Source organism: Rhinoderma darwinii, chromosome 4 (genome assembly GCF_050947455.1).
Source record: "Rhinoderma darwinii isolate aRhiDar2 chromosome 4, aRhiDar2.hap1, whole genome shotgun sequence".
Lineage (NCBI taxonomy): Eukaryota > Metazoa > Chordata > Amphibia > Anura > Rhinodermatidae > Rhinoderma > Rhinoderma darwinii.
The window spans coordinates 377,229,352-377,252,792 of NC_134690.1; the positions used below are offsets into that span (position 1 = coordinate 377,229,352).

A 23,441-nucleotide genomic window follows, 5' to 3' on the forward strand; every position below is an offset into this window, starting at 1 on the left:
GATGCAAGTCCAACCTATATTCTTTGATCAGAACTAATATATGCGGTTGTTCGAGCCTCAATACCAACTACTGTCCAGATGTATCCCTATTCCCGCCGCTGGTTCACTCCACCATACCTCTCATTGACTTCATGGATGGAATGACCCAGAGGAGTAACTTTGAGGCTCCTGGTCTCCAATAAAAAATGTACAACAGGGCCCCCCAACTACGATGTGCAATATATAATACTGTTTGGGCCCCCTCAGGCACCAAGACCAGGGAGCAACTTATACCTTTGCCTCCCCTATAGCTACGCCTCTTGAGGGACGCTTTAGGTTGGTTTCCTTCCCCCTTCATGTTGCAGACCTTATGGAGGGTAATATGGCCAATAAGAGTGCGACTACTTCTCTTTTTCTTCTGATCTCCCTCACCATTGTATATGGTATGCATACCCTTTATTTGGGGGTGGGAACCTAAATAATTTGTTGGTAACATCTCTACAATGGAAAATTTATTTGTTTGCAACATTCTTGTTCCCGGACATTCAGAAAAGTAGTATAACATCAAATTAGTTATAGATCATTATTTGAGATCTATTGTAGGGTTGGACTGTACAATGTAATATTGTACATAGACTAGTCAATAATATTTTGTACACGTATAACACTTGCTCTAACAAATATTAATAAATATGCATGCAATGCATGTCTTACGTCTTTGGGGAAATGAAATTGTAGAAGAGATTTGACATAGAGTTATGTGCACCTGCAGACCATTTCTGATTCAGGAATTCACACCAATAGCCATCAATCATACTATTTAGAGTTGAACAGGGGAGGGGGTTAGAATTTTTTTTAACATCAGTAACAGCAGATTTTGCTACACAAATTTAATAATCTTTGGAGGTGGATAATACAATACAAGGTAATGGACTAGATACACATACTCATGTGTCAGAATTCATTCCGTCTTTTTTCATAACTCCTCATCTGGATTCCCAGAAGACTTCATGTAAATCCACTAAATTATCAAGATGTACATTAACAACTGGTATGGCACAAGCCGTACAGTGACTAGAGGTGTAACTTCAAGCTCCGGGGCCCCAATGCAAAATCTGTAACACGGCCCCTACCTACCATGCACCATGTATTGTACTGGTGCCTTTTTATTTGGCAGATGGACCTTTATACCCCCTCATGCATCAGGGCTCAGGTGCTGCTGTTACCTCTTCGCTCCCTATAGCTGCACCCTTTGGTCATAAGGGACCAGTAAAATTGAGAGCTTGATTCTACCTAAATGTTTTCCTATCACACACAACCAATTGTTACCATGTAGCTCCTTCCCTAAATAACAGTCATTTCTGCTAAATCTATATCCCACATATCATGTTTTTTCTTCAGTATATATCAAGCTGTTTCTAAAGTTTCATTTAGAGAGGATCTGTCATCTCTCCTGACATGATTATTTTAGGAAATACTTGTGTTTCCCATGAAATCACAATCTGCTCATTTTCTTAGAGCATATTTAATATTTTCTTAGAATATATTATCTACGTTGCGCCATTCATCTGTTATTTCCCGCGATAAATTTATGAATAAATTGACAACTGGGTTGCACCATTCCCCTTGTCAAATGGGCGTGTCCCTACACAGTCTCACCCCCGCCAGCACTGATTGGATATTGTCAGTCTGTGTAGGGACACACCCCCAACTGGTAACACCCAGTAGTCTATTTATTCATAAATTTCTAAGAGTATTAACAGAGGAACAGCACAGCACAGAATATATGTTCTAAGAAAATATGTCCTATGATCTAAGAAAAGACCTTTCAAAATTACTATTTCATGGTAAATATAATTATTTACTTGAACAGACAGGCCTAGACAGGTGACAGGTCTTCTTTAAGAAAACTACCCTGTTAACACATCAGAAAAGCCTAAAGACTGTGCAAAAGGATAGTGGCTAATATTATACTTTTTCAGGCACCCCAATCACTTTCTACTATGGAAGAATGTTGTCATGGCAACTGAAACTTTACTATGTTCATAAGTTCATCTTCTGCAGTAACTATAGTAACCACTGTTAAATCTGATAGGACTTCACGGGTTTACCATATTAATACTAAAATATCTAAAACTGTTTCAAATCTTCCGTTAAAACATATGTTTAATATTAACGACTTGACTATTTAGTCTTATTTACGTCATAATTTGGCGCATAAGCGTAAATCTTTGTGAAACTTACAAGACATATGAACTATTTCTGTAGATATAACACCTACATTTACCCCATAAAGAAACGCTTCCTTTAAGAAAAAGGCAAGAGAAGCATTTGACAATGATTTATAGTCCTTTCCTCTTAGTACACTCAAGTATATCATCTGGCTTGACATGCATATGTACATATCTCCAGCAAGCTCTTAGGACGCCTGGTGCAGTCACTAAACTAAATGTATCCTTCTTCCTTCTATGAACGTTGGCTAGAAAGGATAGAAAGGACACATGGTCCCTTGGTGCACAACAACTAGACGTGGTCATGAAGGTTTTCAGTACAAGCTAAGTGTGCAAGCCGAGGCTCGGAGACAAAATTAATTAAAAGAGAATTTGACTGTCATCCAGACTTGCATTGCTCTAACTACAAAAGACAGCATGGCAGCTGCTAATCCTATAGGTCAACAAGTAATCATGTAATTTCTAGATGCTCCAGGATCCTCAAGACTGTTTGATGTAGATATAGAGAAACATAATTCACCTATGGGAACCAAAGTCATGGCTTTTAAAAATCTAGTGAGGATTGCAGTCTAATGTATTTTTTATTATTAAAGCGAAGGCATTTCAGTTAGTTCAATTATTTCATGATCTTCTTAAATAGGAAAGTTTTGGTGGAAGGACTACGAAAACCAAATGATAAGTAAGTACAATGGGGGGCGGTTCAATGCCAATTGTTTAAAAGTTCAGGTATTTTCACTTAATTTAAACGAATTATCTATATAAATTCCAAATTGTCTATGTGACTATATATATATATATGTGTTGTTTTTTTATTATTATTTTTTTTTTAATCAATATTAATATTTTTTTTATTTCCTTAGTTTTTTATTTTATTTAATAATTTTTTTATTATTATATTTTCTTAACTTTTCATATTTTTTATTTATTATCTATTTTTATTTTATTTTATTTTTCAACATCATTGTGGTACTAAAGAGGGGACTGCTGACCCCCTAATTTAGCTGGCCCTTGTGTACTTCTGGGTTGCTAAACTATTTAGCCTTTCCCTGCAGACAACATATTCCATTTTTATTTTTATTTTTTTATATAATTGAAGTCCACAAACCTAATGTCACAATCAGAGCTTTTAACTATAAGACAACTCAAGGATTCCCATAAAAAGAAAATCATTTGTTACAGCTATACATTATGGGGAAAATACCTTTAAACACTGTAAACAAGATAGACCTTTTTAGACTTTTAAGGACAGAACAACTCTAGAAATCCCCATTAGGTGATTAGATGAGCAAATCAGTGAAATCTTGCATTCTTATTGTTTCGCCTACTGACAATTTTCTTTTATATGTATTTGCTATACTGTATATGCAGGCTGATATATAGATCCAAATACTAGAATATCAGCCTCCATTGCCTTATAAGAGGCAAATTCAGCTCCCTAATAGCAAATCCATCTTCTGCCAGTATGCAACTAGTTGAAGTTTCACTGATTCGCTCATATTTATCCATATGCCCTCACCTGAATAAGTTTTTTTAGATGCTTTATATACAACTCATACATTCAATTTTATTCAAGATAATCCGTACTGAATAAGTATGTTTTAAAAACAGATTTTGACATTTTATGTAACCCACAAACCCTGAGGAAGAATGGTCCTACATATCATAACATTTCAGAAAGATGGAACCTATCATAATAAAGGAAGTTTGATGATTTCCCTATATAAAAATAAGCATTCAGATTATATTATATGTGTCAATTTATGGAATGTTTACAAAATTCAGGCAATGAAATACAGTAATCAGACTCAAAGATGGTGAATGATAGAAAGCATTGATTTGAAGTGGTATGAACATTGGGGTCCCTTGGTGCACAACAACTAGACGTGGTCATGAAGGTTTTCAGTACAAGCTAAGTGTGCAAGCCGAGGCTCGGAGACAAAATTAATTAAAAGAGAATTTGACTGTCATCCAGACTTGCATTGCTCTAACTACAAAAGACAGCATGGCAGCTGCTAATCCTATAGGTCAACAAGTAATCATGTAATTTCTAGATGCTCCAGGATCCTCAAGACTGTTTGATGTAGATATAGAGAAACATAATTCACCTATGGGAACCAAAGTCATGGCTTTTAAAAATCTAGTGAGGATTGCAGTCTAATGTATTTTTTATTATTAAAGCGAAGGCATTTCAGTTAGTTCAATTATTTCATGATCTTCTTAAATAGGAAAGTTTTGGTGGAAGGACTACGAAAACCAAATGATAAGTAAGTACAATGGGGGGCGGTTCAATGCCAATTGTTTAAAAGTTCAGGTATTTTCACTTAATTTAAACGAATTATCTATATAAATTCCAAATTGTCTATGTGACTATATATATATATATGTGTTGTTTTTTTAGCTTTCTAAATAGCTTTATCTCCTCTAGTGTCCATTTCTCTCATTGTATAAACAGAACACAAGTAATAGTTAGTTAGCTCACTGTAATTTTACTCTCTGTGGACTTCTTAAAAATATTTTTTTTTGTACAAGTAAATGGAATTCCATTGTAATGGCCCTGGATTTTTTTTCATAAGCAACCATAGGTAAGTAGTAGAAGAGAATATGGATATATTTGGGAAAATTACCACTGTGTCTGCCTCTAGAAAGTGTCAAAATATGCACCAAATTCATTTACAACTAATTTAAAGGGGTTTTCCCACATACACATGTATCCCTTATCCTATCCATGTGTGGACCACCAGTGATGAGGAGAACGGGGGACCGAAAGTTCCCCGAAGTGCTCCATGAGCATAGAGCGCTGATGAGCATGCTTGACCAGTGCTCTATTCATTTCTATAGAGCTGGCGGAGACAGTGGTACCAGAAGTCCCATAGAAATTAATGGAGAGCTGGCCGAGCATTCGCACCAGCGCTCTATTCTCATGGAGTCCCTCGGGGGAATTTCAATCCCCCATTCTCCTCATTGCTGGGGGTCCCAGCAGTCGGACCCCCAACAATCCCACATGTATCCCCTATTCTGTGGTTAGCGGATAGATGTGTTTTGTGGGAAACCCCTTTAAGAACAGATGATTGCACCTCTCTAGACAAAGTGTAAAGAAAATGGGGTGTGGCTTGGCAGAAATGGGTCCCAAAATATGCCAAAGGGTGCCAAATGAAAATGAGGTCAACCGAGAGTTGACTGTGTTTAGCATGTCCAGTAAGATGTGCTAAGTTTATCACATAGCGTATGCCACTGTGATAAATTTAATTGTCTGGACAGTTTGTTCTGAAACAGTTTCGTAAATCAGCCCCATTGTGTGTTGTTATCCAGAGCTGGATTAACTTAGTGATGTCCCCTTGGCAATATAGGGTGGGGACCCTATGCTTTTAGGTGGGGGCCTCTCCCCATTTTTTTTTTAAGAATAAAGTAAACAAGGGAAATATATATTTGAAAGTATCTCCAATAACATCTATATTTTAGTCATATTTTGTATAAACCATAGCAGTAGAAAGTATAGATATACAATTATTGATACTTTGGCAGATTTAGTGTGTGTATATATTGAATACCTTTGCAGGGTGAGAACTTTGATCCAGTCTTACCAGTTGTTAGATCCCAGCAGTGACACTTACAAGCTGTAGCCCCAATTATAACGCTCATTGGCAAATTTCACCAATGACCTTTTAAAGAGGATGACTGAAATTCACAGGAATTGAAGAGATTGACTGCATGTTATATGCCTTGAGGTAACATGGTTGGAAGAGTTGTAAAGATCAAGGCTGTCCAGACAGTCAGACCACCAATGATCAGAACGTTATGGCGCATCCTATTAATATGCCTTTAGTTATGTAAGTAGAAGGACAATCCTGTTCAAAGTCCCCATCAAAGTTATATACTGGACTGTAGGGTTTCTTCACACTTTCTAGAATACTATCCCTGTCTTTGTGAAATAGTTGAAATCCTTGTAACCAAGTGGTAATTGTTCTAAAATTCACAAATAACTTTAAGTGGCCCAAAAGAATAAAGAATAAATCCTATAAGAATGACACAACTCATTGTTCTGTTTTCAATTGTATAACAACTCATGGAACGACTTATTATTCTTTAAATGAGGACTGCTAAATACAACATATATAATTAGCTATCATTATCCATTCTTATGCACAGTGATAAATAAGGAGGTGTAATCTAGTCTACATTTGCAGATAAAAGACAGTCATACGGCATCTTGTGGAACCTACATGACCATCCTATATTTAGGCACTTTGAAGTTATAATCTATATGATCTAACATTATACATTGTATCATGAACAGGCTTCTCATTAAAGGGAAATTGCACTCTTTTTAATGCCTTTGTATCACTGGAGCAATTATAATGATGTGTTTTGGTATAGCAGATCCACAGAAGCCCCTTTAAATAATATATCTGAAAACTTCAATGATGCAGTTATTATGTACAAGTAATTATATAATATTAGGCTCCACATTTGGTTATATAAAAAGGTATTCTGTCATTAATTCATCTGCCTCATTACCTACACAAATAAGCATGTATAGTCAGCAAATGGTAGTTTAAAAAATACTCTTCTCTTGGACGGAGATCATATTAATGCGAATCTAGGGTTCCAATTTAGTAATTGCCATATATAAAGAAAATGGGAAATATGACTCCCCACCTACACACTGCTAGTGCTGGTATATATCAACACACCCCACGTATAAGAGAAGGCAAGCATAGCCCATGGGCCAGCATCCTCCTACCCTCATTCCTTCCTCTCTGTATGTTGTCTTACACACCTCCCTCTTGCCCAATTGGAAAGGAGATGGAGGCAACCCGAACCCCTATATCTATGGGCCCGAAAGTGGTAACAGAAGCTGCAACATACCCACTTATTGGAGAATCAATATGTTATAATTGGTGATAAAGTGTCATTTGTGTTAGGCTCCGTTCACACAACACTTAAAGGAACAGTGTCACCACAATTTTTTTTTTTATATGTTAAAGATGTTAGTGCTTTATTAAAAACGTTTGGATTAATTTGTGTGTTTGTGTGTTACTTTTTTTTATTTTTACACTTTTTCTTCCCTATGGGGGCTGCCATTTTTTTTTCCATTTCTGTATGTGTCGATTAACGACACATACAGACATGGAATACGGCAGCTCCAGTCCCATAGGGACTGCGAACGGGGCCCGTTCCATCCACTTTCGTGTACGCCGCTGTGTGGGAACGGCGCATGCGCCGCTCCCACACAGTTCAATTTGAAATGCGCGCCATCCGGCGCCATTTTCCTGTGGACCGGAAGTCGCGGCCGGACAGTAAGATTACTACTTCCGGTCGCGGCTTCCGGACTTGTGCACATGGAGCAGCGGCAGCAGACGGAGCGGATGGACCGGAGAGAGCGGCGGCGACTGGAGCAGGTAAGTTATTTTTATGTATGTTCGTGTTTCAGTGTGTTTACTACTGTATGTTAACCTTCTACACTGTGTGTTAGCTCAAAAAATGGCGACACACAGTGTAGGAGGTTAGACCGTTCAAACCCCTCGTTTATCCCGGCACTAGCCAGGATAAAGGAGGGGGGATTCTGAGAGCTCACTAGAGCGAGGGATTTTTACCCAATTTTGCAGCATAAAGCAATGTGGTTGCTTTACCACATGCAATGCTGCAATTTTGGGAATGGCTCCATCTAGTGACCAGTGATGGGAAATATTATAAATTGAATCCAATTTATAATATTTCCTGACTCGTGAAAAAAAATAAAAAAATTAGAACAATGTTTAATCACCTACACACTAAATGTTTAACTAAAAAAAAACAACATGTTTTGCTGGCAACACATTCCATTTAAGGGGTTCAATTGGGCATCTTGTCAGACTTTTTGTATTTTTGACAGCAAGAATAGCTGTGGTGATATTCTTGATGTCAAACCTACTGGAACTCTGATGGAAACCAAATGTACCTCAGTAAAATCAAAGGCGTTGGTCAGGGTTCATCGGTATCCCCCAGGAATAAATGGTAACAATGACAATAGTGTGAACAGAGCCTCACGTGGTATGTTTAGAGTTTATTAAAACGTTAATTAAACTAAAGTCAAAATATCAAAAAAAAAGATGTAAAATTAAATCAAAATGCTGTAATAATGTCAAAGACTACTAGGTGCTGTAGGAGAAATTATTTTATACAGTGTCATTTGTCTACTACACCGGGCAGCAATGTTAACATCTTTAACATTTTTCGATATATAAAGAGCATATATATCTTTAGACGGGCTGGATCATTGGGTGGAACATGATCCAAAATATTATGGCCAATTTAAAAGTAAAGTTTTTGCTCCCCTCAATTTACGTATATTTCATGCTTAGACTATAATTAACTTTTTTGTTTTTTTATACGTAATCTCCATATGCAGTAGATCTTAGCCAAATTTCTATAAGATGGCCAGGAAGGACAGCAACTGTGAAACGTACCTAGCAACATGCAAATGATGTCCCTCATAAATAAAGCACCGCATACTTTTTATGCTGATTAACAGACTCCATTTCCATTTTTGCATAAACATGAGCCAAAATAATTCATGCCACATATGCATGGTTTGATTGGCAAGCATTGTGTCTCTTTGCGGTACATATCATATGGATAAATCACTTTTCAGATGCTTAAAAAGACTGTGACCAAGAGAATTGAATGGCTAGTCTAGAAAAGAATATGAACTAATTCCTCAAATTGTTTTTCTGCAGTGTTCAGCAGATGTTCTGCATGGCTGGATATAACTTGACAAGCATTGCCTATTAGCTAGTCTATAAGTCTATGAAACCACCGAAATCAAAGTTATTGCTAATTTGTTCTGTAAGTCGATTTGTACTTTGAAGAATGAATATTAATAATCTGTCACTGTGTTATTTTGAAAAAACATAGCGCATCAAAAGATAATGGAACCTATCTTCTAACACCCAGCGCCTTCATTGTAATTCATTCTTGTCATTAGCTATCTTGTTCCACCAACCTTCTGCGTTACGCACTCCACCTACAAGTTGGTGATTTTCTCAATTTATTTTGAACAACTCAATGCATTTAAGTCAGAATTTAACTATTGCTGGCGAAAAATAACAATATAACTGAGATAGAAACTCATAATTTAGTGCGAGTATGGAAAATTCACAAGCGGTTAAAGCAGGCAATCGCTTGCATCTGGTAAGCAACTTAGATTTTATACGTTGCAATGGATTTGTGGTCATGGCAATTTCCATATCACTTTGTTATATGTAAATGCCTCTCTAAATATAATGTAATATGACAGTAATGTAAAAGATTATTTAGACATGTGGGCATGTTTGCCTTTACTGCCATGTCTCCACTCTTCCAGTCTTTGATAGGCAACACAGAGAAGGATGCTCACATAAATATCACTGCAAATAGCCAGGGACTAAAAGAAATTAGGATTGGAACATCTCAAATAAAAATAACTTCCTGTTCCTTCTCTGTAATCCATTACTGTTGTCCATAAAATATACTTAAATAAGTGGTCCAGAATTAGAGAAAAAGGGTTAATTTTATATGCAGAAACAGTACCACTTTTGTACTGTGCTGTATCGAGTATTGCAGCTTTACCGATCAGTTGTAAAACCAGTACCTGCCCATGGACAAGAGTGGCACTGTTTCTGCAAATAAAACATACCCTTTTTTCCATTTCCAGACTATCCCTTTAACAATATTTGAAGGGATATTTGTAAACCCTGCATGTTCCATCTAGAAACATTTCCCAAAATGGTCATAAAACCTTATACATGCAGAATTTGCATAAACCCCACCCATTTTGCATTGTGTTTCGTGGGACAGTTGGCAAGTATGATGCAAGTATTGGTATGTTGTCTATTTTCTTGGCAAATGAAGGAAGGAAAAATTAAAATAAAGTTCTAAATCGTAAAAAATAAATAAAAATTTAGTATGAGGTTATGTTAAAGTGTACCTAACCTTTCAGGTGACTTTTGACAATGAGCTGTCATATGTGTGTACATGAGAAATAACACTATTTCTGGCCATTATACGACTTGTATTCTGCATTATTTAGCAGTCCCTTTTGCAGGCTCTGTCTCTAATTTTTCGTTTTCTCTGAGCTTATGGGGGGAGCCTAACTGCTATTCTGTCTCTCATATACAGCATACATAGGGAAGAAAACATCCTGCTCTCTAATCTCTTAGTAGCACACATATAGAAGCTGCAGTTACATGGAGTTCATCAAACAGCTGTATTTGACAGTGTAGCTGTGAATGCAGCACTGGGGTGAGATATAACACTTACTAGAAGCTGCAGCAGCATCTCTGTGTGTCACTCTCTTACTATCACTTTGTTTCTGCTCCCTCCTCCTCCTCCCCTCTTTATAGACTTCTATTGGCAGATGTAAATGGATAATTCTATGACCTCATGGTCTGTCTCATCTTGAGAAGATGGAAAAAGCAGTACATTTAGATTATGTGAACAGTTAGGAGGTAAGGGGAGAGGAAAGGAGCCTGATAAAATATTCTCCTCTAACAAGATTTGTTTGTACTTTTGATTTATGCAAAGTGTTAAAAAGTTAGTGACCATCAAAGTTCTGAATGACAGCTGCTTTGCTTCATGGAAGGTCAGAAGGCAGAGAAATTGAATGAAAGCGGCCAGTCATAAGAGCAGTAAAAAGTCTTAAAGAGGGGTTCCACTTTTTAGAATACTTTTATTGTTAGAAGAGTCCCCCCAAAAAAAGCGCATCACAGGCAGTGTGGCTGCTGGTACCTCCTGGTATTATTTGTTTAATTTCCCTGCAGTGCCACCACAGGGTAAATGAAGCATTACATTACGTGAAATCACTACACTGTCCTGGTAATACACTGACGTGCTGTGTCCTCCCGAGCAAAAGATGCCATTTTTAGCCACTCCCTGCTTTAACTAATTTAAGGAGGTTACAACTTAATGACCCCCTTCTATTAAGGGCCTTAATTAACATCATTGTTTGCCTTCCATTTGGACTTTCCGTTAATCTGTTCCGTCCGAGGAACAGATGAACGGAAAGACAAACAGCAAGTATTGTTTCCGTTTGCAATACCATTAATTTTAATGGTATTTTTTGGTTCAGTTTGTTTCAGGTTGCCTGCGTTCCACTAGGTTTCCGTTTTTTTCACGGAAACAATAGCGTAGTGTGAAAAGGCCCTAACTCAGAATTCTCTAATAAGGAATTAAAAAATGGGTTTTCTAAACCAGACAAAGCTTTTAAAGTGAAACCCAAGTTTGCAGCTACTTTAAAGATATTGAGAAATTGCCTCTAGAGCCGTTTAGGGAATAAAAATGGAGTTTGAATTAGTTGCTATGGGCAACAAGGTTATTTTCTCTATTAAACAGTATTGATAAATAAGACTCACTCACTATGTTTGGAGGCTTTTGACTCATAGATTACATTGGAAGGAATCCTAACCTTATGTTATTACATAATTTCCAATGCAATTACAAAACTGGATTCTTTAAATATAACTTATGTACGGCATTAGGAAGTAGTTACGAGCGTAAAAAAATAGAAGATATCACATTGGAACCACCACATGGGGCTGATGTCTTTCCAGACTGATGTCATTGCATAGAATAAACATTTTATATTAATTACTGTTACACACATTGAATGACAGTATGAAAGACGACACAATGTATGCACATGCTACTATTGAGAACACAGATAATGTCATGGTCTACTCCACCAAAAGGGTCTATTCAGTATGAAATCATGTGAAATTGTTAATGACATTTTTTCCCCTTCAGGAGTTACTGAAATAAGTATAATGAATAGAGTGTGGGGTAGTGTCACATAAGTATAGCAACCTGTATCCAGTAGAGAGAATGCCTAAAATATCAATCATCAGGTCACATTTCATTTGGATCACAGGATCAGATTCACCACGCACATTTTAAACACAAGAAAAAGCTAAGTTTGAAAATTCCTCAACCTGTATGTTGTAGAGTTAAAGGGTATTACCATTTTGGACATTACTGGCATATCCATAGGATATGCCATACATGTCTGATAGATGCACCTTTGGTATACTGTGGATATGTCATAAATGTCCGAGATGGGAATACCCCTTTAAATTATATAGAAATTAATAGCAGTTAAATATGGTTGTGAAGTACACATAGACCCATATGTATCAATATGTGCTTATCTCTGTCACTTTTATTTTGTGGCGGGTTTTTGGAGTTTATTTTCCGACACCATTTGTTAGATTTATTCTATTTGATATTGGAGAAGGGCTGGCGCTTACTTTCGTGGTTTGCATTTTACACTTGTCTGCTGGTAGCATGCAGATGAAAAGCATTTCATAAATAGGGCTAAAAAGTAACTCTACCCATAGCCATGCACATTTGCCACCATGTGCATGTGGGGCAAACAGTTATTATTTTTGGAGCTAACACTTAAATCCCTCACACAGACAGTATACGCCACTATTTCCATGGAAAATGTCCAGATAAAGAGGTGCTCAGAGCTTGATACATGCGAGCCATTTAGTACTGCTTACACCAAGTTCGATTCTGCTGTATAATCTATAAGGAGACAATCCTTAAAAAGGTTCTCCACCCAAATTTAACTTAGAAAAATCGGATTAACATGGCCATGAAAGATAGAGATAAGCCTGCTGTACTTCCATATTTCTTCCCTCGGGTCAATGGCAATTTGGTATTGAGTTAAAGTGTCCCTCCGATATTACTCTCCCGGTCGATGTGACATTGGGTGTGGAGAGACGCTACTAGACCCTGTGCAGTACAGTTACCGAGGCAAGTATTAATTAAAATAGGACCCGTGCACAATACTTACTTTACGTCGTATGGTTGCCTCAGCAAATGTACTGCATAGAGTAAAATTTGAGGGACACTTTAATTAATCTGAGACAAGCCGGCAGCCAGAGTTGTGTTGCTTAATAGTCCTATTGAAAAACTGCGGTTGTTAGGCCCTGTAACCATATAGCAACCAGTAGGTCTCACATGACTCAACTAAAAGCTATATTTGCACTCCACAGTATATCAGCAGCGAAGGGGAAAAGCATATTGGCAGCAGTCACACCGTGCTATTCCTCATCTCAGCTCATGCTATTAATCAGGTTTTTCTTAAAAATAGATTTAAAGAGGCTCTGTCACCAGATTATCAAATCCCTATCTCCTATTGCATGTGATCGGCGCTGCAATGTAAATAACAGTAAAGTTTTTTGTTTTTTTTTTAAACTATCATTTTTGGCCAAGTTATGAGCAATTTTATATTTATGCAAATGAGCCTTTCTAATGGACAACTGTGCGTGTTTTCTCTTATTTCCAACTGGGCGTTGTGAATAGAAGTGTATGTCAGCATCATATGTCAGCATCATACACTTCTATTCACAACGCCCAGCTAGTAAAACAAGTAAACACACCCAGATGTACACACACAATACACGCCCAGTTGGAAATAAGAGAAAACACGCCCAGTTGTCCATTAGAAAGGCTCATTTGCATAAATATAAAATTGCTCATAACTTGGCCAAAAATGATAGTTTTTAAAAAAAAACAAACACGTTACTGTTATCTACATTGCAGCGCCGATCACATGCAATAGGAGATAGGGATTTGATAATCTGGTGACAGAGCCTCTTTAAGTGGAGAACTGTTTTTAGTTTGTCAAACATATTATTGGCCATCCAAAACACAAATTGATACAGGACCATTTGACCTATTTCACATTAGTTATTACTGTACATCCAGATATTGTAGAACTAACCGAATACATGCAATACCGTGTATAAGAGTATGTGGCATGTGCAAAGACCCATGGTGCAAGATTTTAATTACAGGGCTTTTTTTGATAGAATTAAAGTACTTTTCTCATGAAAACCACCCCTTCTCTAAAGACAGTTATCAGGTCGATCACCTGGTGTGGCTCTTGGAACTGGAATCAATTGTTCATGCAGGGGAAAGTATCGTCCGGCCACTGTAGGGTAAATGTAGTAGTACATGGCGGCCATTCAATTGAATGGGCGACCACGTAACACATGGACTGGCAGGTTTGACAAAGTGGGACCCATTCTTATTTAGCGGCTCTTTCAAGTTACAGAATCCGCTCTATGAAGCCCATATGACTTGACTGGGGCAATAGAGGAAACCCCTTTATCGAAGTTGTTTCTTAACCCGTTAGTGACCGCCAATACGCCTTTTCACGGCGGCCACTAACTGACTTTATTCTGATGCATAAGCCTTTTCACGGCACTACATCAGAATAAAGTAAACAGAGCAGGGAGCTGTCAAATCTCCCTGCTCTCAGCTGCCAGATGTAGCTGAGGGCTGGGGTTGTCCCTGCTTGACCGGGTGAGATCGATATTAGTATCGATCTCACCCGTTTAACCCTTCAGATGCGGAGCTCAATAGCGAGCACCGCATCTGAGTGGTTTTGGAGAGAGGGAAGGAGCTCCCTCTCATCCCACTGACACCCAGCGATAAGATCGCCGAGTGTCTGTGTCTGCTATGGCAGCCGGGGGCCTAATAAAGGCCCCCAGGTCTGCCTGTAGCAAATGCCTGCTAGGTCATGCCGGAGGCATGTCCTAGCAGATGCCTGTCCGTGTTAAACGGACAGGCAGTAATACAATGCAATACAGAAGTATTGCAGTGTATTATAATAGCGATCGGAGGATCGCATAGTGAAGTCCCAAAGTGGGACTAGTAAAAAAGTAAAAAAAAAAAGTTTAATAAAGTTAATAAAAAAAAGTGAAAAAAAAATGAAAAACCCACTTTTTCCCCTTACAAACTGCTTTAGTATTAAAAAAACAAAATATTTAAAATAAACAACGGTACCAGACAGGGCTGCCCCCTATCTCCCCTTCTCTATGCCTTAACCATGGAGCATCTTCTACAGGCGATTAGGCGTAATCCGGACATCAGCGGCATACAGGTCGGGGCACATCACGTCAAATGCTCCGTTTTCGCAGACGATGTACTGTTATACATCACGCAACCTCGTATCTCCCTGCCGGTACTGATGTCCACTATTGTGGAATATAGCCGACATAGCAATTTTAAGATCAACCTCACTAAGAGCTCGGCGTTGAACATATCTCTTGATAGCAGCACCTTACAAGACTTGCAGTCCTCTTTTGGCTTTACCTGGCAACCTAGGGCGATTAAATACCTGGGTATAATGATACCCTTGGACATAACGCAAACATATGCCATGAACTATGTTCCCCTCTTACAAACTATAAGACGAGACTTGAACACATGGGAGGGAAAGTGGCTGTCCTGGCTAGGGAGAATCAATGTCTTGAAAATGAATGTACTACCCCGCTTACTGTACTTATATCAAACACTACCCTGTACCCCCCCTAAGACGCTATTTCGAGATTTAAATGTTTGCTTTAAGAAATTTGTCTGGGCTTCGAGAGGGCCAAGGGTGGCACGCCACATCCTGGTACAACAGAAAAATAAAGGGGGGTTGGCTTTACCGGATTGCTTCTTCTATTACATGGCTGCAACCTTGGCGAGGTTACTTGACATCGCTCATACCCCATCAGACAAGAGGTGGATACAGTTAGAAGCAGCCCAGACAAAACTCCCATTGATCTCCCTTCCTTGGGCGCCTAGGCCACCAGGCAGCAGGATGGCATCCAAATCCTTACCTATGGTAGTAGGGGAGCTATTGCGTACCCTGGACAGGTACCTCGCCAGGACTGGCCTATTCTCTAGAAATGGGCCGTTGACGCCAGTAATAGGGAACAAGGACTTCGCTCCGGGATTGCAGCCATCCTTTTTGGGTAGACTGCGAGGTGATGGGGACTTGGGTGTCCCGTTTAAAAATGTGATGGTATCGGGTCAACTAAGACAGTATGAAGATTTGGTCACAGTAGACGCCAGGTCCTTACGGTCGAAGTGGGACTTTCTTCAACTGCAGCACTATTTTAGCAAAAATAAACACTCCCTACATCTGTCCAGGGAATTGACCCCTTTCGAGTCTCTGGTCTCCTCGTCCTCCACAGCGTCGAGGCCGATAGCGCTGGTTTATGCTCTTTTACTGGAACAGAAGAGGGTATCCAAACCTTCCTATGCCCTAAGTTGGGAAAAAGAACTGGGGGCATCTATTCCACCTGCTGACTTGTCCAGGGCATTTACTTTATGCCATAAATTCTCAATCTCATGCAAAGCGCAAGAAACTAATTTTAAAATCTTGTCTGGGTGGTATAAGGTGCCGGCAGTCCTGAATCGGATATACCCGTCTACATCGGATCGGTGTTGGCGCTGTGGACTAGTGAGGGGAACGATGACCCATATATGGTGGGATTGCCCTATCCTTCGCCCATTTTGGGGATCGATACTATCTTTGATCAAGAACATCCTCGACATAACCTTAGAGGACAGCCCAGAAGTATTACTTCTATCCATAATACCGGGGGCAACCAAGGGATGGGCCCGCACGTTATTGGGCTACATCCTGGTTGCAGCTAGAACGGTGATTCCCAGACATTGGAAAAGTACTGTTATCCCTACGGTGTCGGAATGGATCAGGGAAATGTCACATATACACGATATGGAAGAGTCGATAGCTATAGTCCACCAGCGCTCTGTCTCTCACTTTCAGACGTCGCAGAAGTGGCATGATTTCCGTACCACTCCAGAGTTTGAAGCGCTTAACTCTTAAACATACGTCTGTCTGGTGCACTTTATCTTGTTCTTTGTCTTTTTCTTTTCTCTTTCTGTTTTATCCACGCCGAAAGGTGCCTATTCCTGTCTACCCCCTAATCCTATGGACAGTAGGTACCTGGATTACTCCTGGTAGTAAATTTTAGCAGACTCCACGAGAGTTGTCGGTGATTTTAGGTTGTTGGTTCTCTGCGAAATAACAGCCTATCAGATGTAATGTTAGGATATTTTATGAGAACGCGTGATATTTGCTGTATATTCGCCTATATACTCTTGATAACTTGTTTTATGGTATGACAAATTTGAGATATGTATCTACCCCCTTACTGTGTATTCCCCTTTTTTTTTTCCTTTCTGTATTCCCTTTTCATATGTTATGAAAAACTTTAAAATAAAGAATTTATAAAAAACAAAACAAAATAAAGTTAAAAAGTTACACATATTTGGTATCGCCGCGTCCGTAACGATCCCGACTATAAAGCCATTACATTACTTAACGCCGTAAAAAATGAAATAAAAAACGACGGAAAAATTGCTGTTTTCTGTGAATCCTAACTTTTAAAAAATGTGATTAAAAAGTGATCAAAAAGTCGCATCTACTCCAAAATGGTACCAATAAAAACTACAAGTCTTCCCGCAAAAAAAAGCCCTCATACAACCACATCGGCGAAAAAATAAAAACGTTACGGCTCTTCAAATATGGAGATACAAAAACAAATAATTTTGAAAAAAAAGCGTTATTACTGGGTAAAAGTAGTAAAACATACAAAATCGATACAAATTTGGTATCGTTGCAATCGTAATAACCCGCTGAATAAAGTTATTGTGTTATTTATACCACACGGTAAACGGCGTCGATTTAGGACGCAAAAAATTGTGGCGAAATTTCAGATTTTTTTCTATTCCCCCCCAAAAAAAAGTTAATAAAAGTGAATCAATAAATAATATGTACCTCAAAATGGTGCTATTAAAAAATACAACTTGTCCCGCAAAAAGCAAGACCTTATACAGCTATGTCGATGCAAAAATAAAAACGTTATAGCTCTTGGAATGCGACGATGGAAAAACGTAAAAAATTGCTTGGTCATTAAGGTTTAAAATAGGCTGGTCATTAAGGGGTTAAATGATCTTGGCAATTTATATCAACCTTTATGTAGTCAAACAGTATTGTCAGCTACTCAAAATTGTATTTAGCTGTGACTCAAGGCAATTCTTTAGAAATCACAAAAATACACATAAGACTCTTTTAGGGCATGTTCAGACGTGGCAGGATTTTTCAGTTGCAAATGTTGCTGTAGATTCGCAGCAATTATGCAACGAATCTGCAGCAACATTTGCATATTTGACAGGTAATTCAGACGTTGCGGATATCACAGCGGACATACTGCAGATTTTAGTTTTTGCATTGCAAAGGCTGAAATCCGCAGTGAAATTCCGCTTCTTCTCCGAAACAAAATGTGCATGCTACGGAGTGAAAATTCCGCACAGTTATTAACCGCAACTTCTGAACTAAGTTACCTAAAAATCTATAGAATCCAATGTAAAAAACGGCTGCTGCAGATTTCCTCTTCGGACTGTCCGGCAACTCAACAGCAATTCCGCCACATCTGAATGTGCCCTTAAGCTGAAGGTTCTCACAGAGTAAAGCAGGGGTGGGGAACGTCCGGCCCACGGGCCGTATAAGGCCCACGGGATAATTTGGTCCGGCCCAACCTCACTCTGACCGCCGCTGCCGCTGTGAGTCCGCTCTGCTCACTCACATTTAGGAACAGGAGAAGGGCGGACGGAGCCAAGTATGGCGGCGGCAGCGGCGGTCTGAGTGAGGTCGGTGCGTGACAGCCCAAGAGTGGATCAGTCCGGTCACCTGATCTGAGTCAGTGACGTGAGGTTAGGTGACTGGACTGGTCCACTACCAGGCCGGCACAGTCTAGTCACCTGACTTCACGTCAGTGACGTGAGGTCAGGTGACTGGACTGGACCACTCCTGTCACAGCATGCCCCGACCTCACTCTGCCGCCGTGTCATTCCCTCCTTGGCCCTGTCCGCCCGCCCTACTTACTCTAAGTGAGGTCCAGGAAACTTAAAGGGGCTTTTTTCATCAAGGACATTTATAATATATCCACAGGATTTGTCATATATGTCTGATAGATGCGGGTCCCACCTCTGGGTCCCAGATCTATCTCTAAAACGGGGCCCCTAAACACCATTCTACCTCTTTGTGTTGTGGCTAAAGCTTGTGATTTCCGACTATGAAGAAGACGCTGTTTCCCTAGGTCCCATAGAACTGAATAGTAGTTACAGAAACAGTGTAGCTCACATGCTATGCTGGTTCCGTAACTGCCATTCACTACTATGGGAGTTATGGAAACAGCGCAGGTCAGCGAGCTACACTGTTTTCTTCTTCATGGTTTGAAATCAGCCGGAACACGGAGAGGTAGAACGGGGTTCAGGGTGCCCCATTCTAGAGATAGGGGTGGGACCCGCATCTATCTGACATTTATGACATATCTTGTGGATATGTCATAAATGTCCCTGATGTCCCTTTAAGTAAGTCGGAACAACTTACCATTGAAAAGAGTCGACTGCGCTCCAGACTGACCGACACATCATCATCATCACCGGCTAACATCACACACCTCACCAAAGAGAAGCCGTTCCAGCCATGAAATTAGGGGTGAGTTAATTAAATGTCTGACCAAATCTAGCAGCCAAAAATTTTTACGTTGATAATTTTATATGGCCCGCGAATGATGTTCTAAATATCCAAATGGCCCTTGGCAGGAAAAAGGTACCCCTGGAGTAAAGGGCTACATAAGGAAACTGAGAAAGACTTGCAAGTTTTTGAAATTCTCCTTTGAGAGTGGTGATGTATTGTAAAAATGAATGGTGAAGTGTGCGCTCCACTTTAAAATTAGAAACCAAATGTATCTTATTGAACCACACACAGTTTATCCCTGACTAGTTCCCCTATAATAATGCTGGTGGGCTATTATTCTGAAGTATCGGACTAATAACAGGCACACAGTTCCCCGGTGTTGATCCATTCTACTAATATATATATAAATAATACTATAAATATAAGCACAATTACTAGACAGGTTATTACAATTTTATTATGGTTCAGCTAACATTTTTTTTTTAAAATGTCCCTGCAAAACAGCAATTATGTCTAAATGTGTAAGCGGCCAAACAATCAATCTTTGCTTAAAACCAGAATATTAATGTATTGAATTAATGTTGTGTAATTGCCATACAGAGATGTCTTGTGAAATTACATGACTTAGAAAAATTAGCATCCATTAACCTGGGAATACATTTATAATTGCACTTAGGTACATTGGAGGCAGCACCGTAGAGTGATCACTATGGTAATTGTCAAGCTTTAGGCTGCAAATTCCAAATCAGATGAAAGAATTGAAATAATCAACGTCCCACTGAAAAATTAAAAAGGGGGAAAAATATCATCGTAAGAGAAAGCTGCAATGTATTATGCTTTTAAATTCCCTGTCATTTTGTGTGGCAACCTGTGGTAGCATAATGGCTTCCTTCCAAGTGTAATCACACATGCGGGCGCTGTGCACGGAGAACGCTGCTCGTTCACTGCCAGGATTGTATAGCTGAGCACACGACTGCTGTGTGCTCTACTTCTCCCCTGTTCAACAAACTGCAGCATCGCTTCTTGCAGCAAAGTGTCAGCTATTGGCTTCTCTCTGACACGTGACGGATGAAGCCTTTTTTTGTGTGTGTCTTTTTCCTCGCCAATCTGTGTGCGGGGCACTGATAGGCCAAGCTGATGCGCAGGCAATTTATCATCTTGATCTCCCACTGAGTCAGGGAGCTCTTCTGTCACCAGTATTGATTTCAGAGGATGGACTAAATTTCCTAGGATTTCCATTAAGAATTAAGAAAAAAAGCTATAAGCACGCAGGGTAGCCAGGCAGACATGGATATGAGATGGCACTGTGAAACCTTTCAGGTAGCTACTTCCATCACAGCCGGTACAGAAGCACAGGCTGAGCACTGCAGCATGGAGGGTGTTAATATGTCATTCGTTTTACAAGTAAAACAGAATATAAGGGGGGTGGGAGAACCTATTTCACCGAATAGCGCAAATTTTATTTTTATTTCTTTTGATTTTTGTTTGTTCCCGTAACATTTGTAAAGCGTACGCGGAGAGATTGCATGGCATTAATATTAAAGGCACATATTTGCATGTTCCGTGTTGAAGTATGGAATGTTTTATACGTGTTCCTTCTCTGTCTCGTGTAACGAAAAGGCTTTTTTGTCTTTGTCCTGGCAGCATGAGACTCGCTGTGTTCAGGGTTTTCCAGCATGTCTGCTACAACACTGTACAGTAAATGACAGCACTAGTGAAAACACCATGTAACGCTGCTTCAAGCGTGTGATAGACAGTCTGCAATGCTAATCTAATTATTTGGGGAAAAAATGGCTTAATCCTTGACCATGACAGCTTGCTTTTGTTTGCCCCCCCCCCCCTCGTCACTCTGATCGTCGACTCTTGTGCATGCTGATGTATTAGTTAAGGGGAATTGTAGTGAATTACATGTTTTCTGGAAAAAACGTAGCATGCAAAATAAAAAATTCTATACTTATTTTGGTATAAACTGTGCATATCAGATTGATACTAATTAAAATAAGAAATAGTTTTTTCATTTTTATTTTTTTTGTCATTTTTTTTATTTTTTAATACTTAATATTTTTATCGCTGGCACTAATGTTCTTAATCTGACTATATGTGTGATTTAAAAGTAAAAAAACGTGAATGCTGTATTTAGGTTTTCTATTACTCAGTACTGGAATCTACATTATGCATCTGTTCTTATATGACCTCCTACATTTTTCGTTCGGTCTGACCCTGTTTCTATATTTTTGAAAGAAAGGGACGTTAAAATAAAAATAATGTTAAAAAAACAAACATTTAAAGCGAGATAAATCTATACGATTACTGCGTGTCTTTTGATACTTTGATGATCGGTTACATGTAAATAGTATATTCATGGAAAACAGAATGTGCTGAGTGTTGAAGTCGAGTTTAATGTGTCCCTCATGGTAACAATGAAAGCATTTTCTAGTACACATACGTGAACATGAAGGAGGAAAAATTGCAGAACAAATTGTGCAAATGGACTTTGATGTATAAACCATGAGCTGTACTGAACTGATGTATAGTTTTCCTTGACATTCTTATAAAAAGGTTATGCATGGAATTGAATTTAAAACACGTGAATAATGTAGGCGATTGTATCATTATTATTTTTTTTTAAAAAGATGTTCAAGGGATTTTTTTTACCCACTTGTGTTGTATTGAAGGATTTTACCTTTTTTTTTCTCACCAAAATAATTTATGTTTTAGTGTCAAACTTGTGTTTTATTAGTGTTGTTTGTCAGCTTTTTTTTTCAAGGTCCAGAGATTTCATATCTTTAATTTTCCGAGGGTCTGTCCAGTGGGACCCCTGTGCTCACTTAATTTAGCGGCCTTTGCACTTACCTGTTGTGGAGACAACTGCAGGCCAGTCATATCTGTGAGCTCCAGAGGAAGGAGATAGATGATGCCCTGTTTAGAGATGACAATCTACTCCTTAATTGGACATTTTCACCATTTCGGGTTAATGTATGTGGGTAATAGCAGTAGGAAAAATGATGCCCATTTAAAACCAATATATATAGTAATAATACCTATTTTGGCTGCTATTTGTTATTTGTTATTCCATTGAGAGTTGTTGTATGTATCGTAGACATGATTTTTCCCTTTTTCCCCTACAAATATACAATTATGTTACTGATATTTTACACATTTAGTATAACCAAACATATATCTGAAAGACTTACACTACAACCAATGAATCTTGATAGTTGCTGTTAATAGTAACATTAAAATGTATAAACCTATATATATATATATATATATATATATATATACACATATATATATATATATATATATATATATATATATATATGTGTATATATACAAAATTATTGTTATTATTTTTATTTATTTTTTGGGCTGGCCGCCATTATACAAACATAACAATAATTAACAGCGGAGAAAATGTTGATTTTTTTTCAAGCAAATAAAATGCAAAGTGATAGTCCTTATGATCACTTCCTCTCCAATAATTGGTTGGATAGCCACTGAACCTAAAATAAAAATCCTCTTACATGAAGGACCTATTCATGACATTGTTAGGCGTATACAATTATAGTACACGTTCTCTATAGATTATGATGCATGATCAGATGTCCATGTGTCATCGTCTATGAAGAATGACATTGTAATGTCTTGCTTCAGAGCAACTTGACAAGGTTTTCCTAGATAACTTAAGCAATATGTTCTGTCAGATGATTTGTGTGACATCTTCAAGAAAAAAAAATTTGCATATGGACCGCCATACATGTAATCTTAACGGAAATCATATGAGGGCATGTGGATGACGTAGATGCGTTCTCTCAGTTGGGACTCCCCTCTTTGAGTCAAAGTGGAAAGCCGACATATATGTATAGCTCACGCTCTTGCAGATCCATCCTGTCTTCGTATGTAAAATATCTATTACTGTACAT

General features: G+C 38.6%; 1 protein-coding gene across 17 annotated transcripts in view; it reads left to right on the forward strand.

The window, feature by feature from the left end:
• NRXN1 (neurexin 1) overlaps positions 1 to 23,441 on the forward strand; it is a 1,175,924-nt gene that overhangs the window by 1,105,747 nt on the left and 46,736 nt on the right. Inside the window, exon 1 of one of the 17 annotated variants that reach the window (XM_075863184.1) lies at positions 20,677 to 20,835. The exons of the other annotated variants lie outside the window; for them this stretch is intronic. Coding sequence (XP_075719299.1) covers positions 20,803 to 20,835 — 33 coding nt within the window. The 5' untranslated portion in view covers positions 20,677 to 20,802. Of the gene's footprint in view, positions 1 to 20,676; positions 20,836 to 23,441 lie in introns of those variants that run through there. 17 annotated transcript variants of the gene reach the window in all.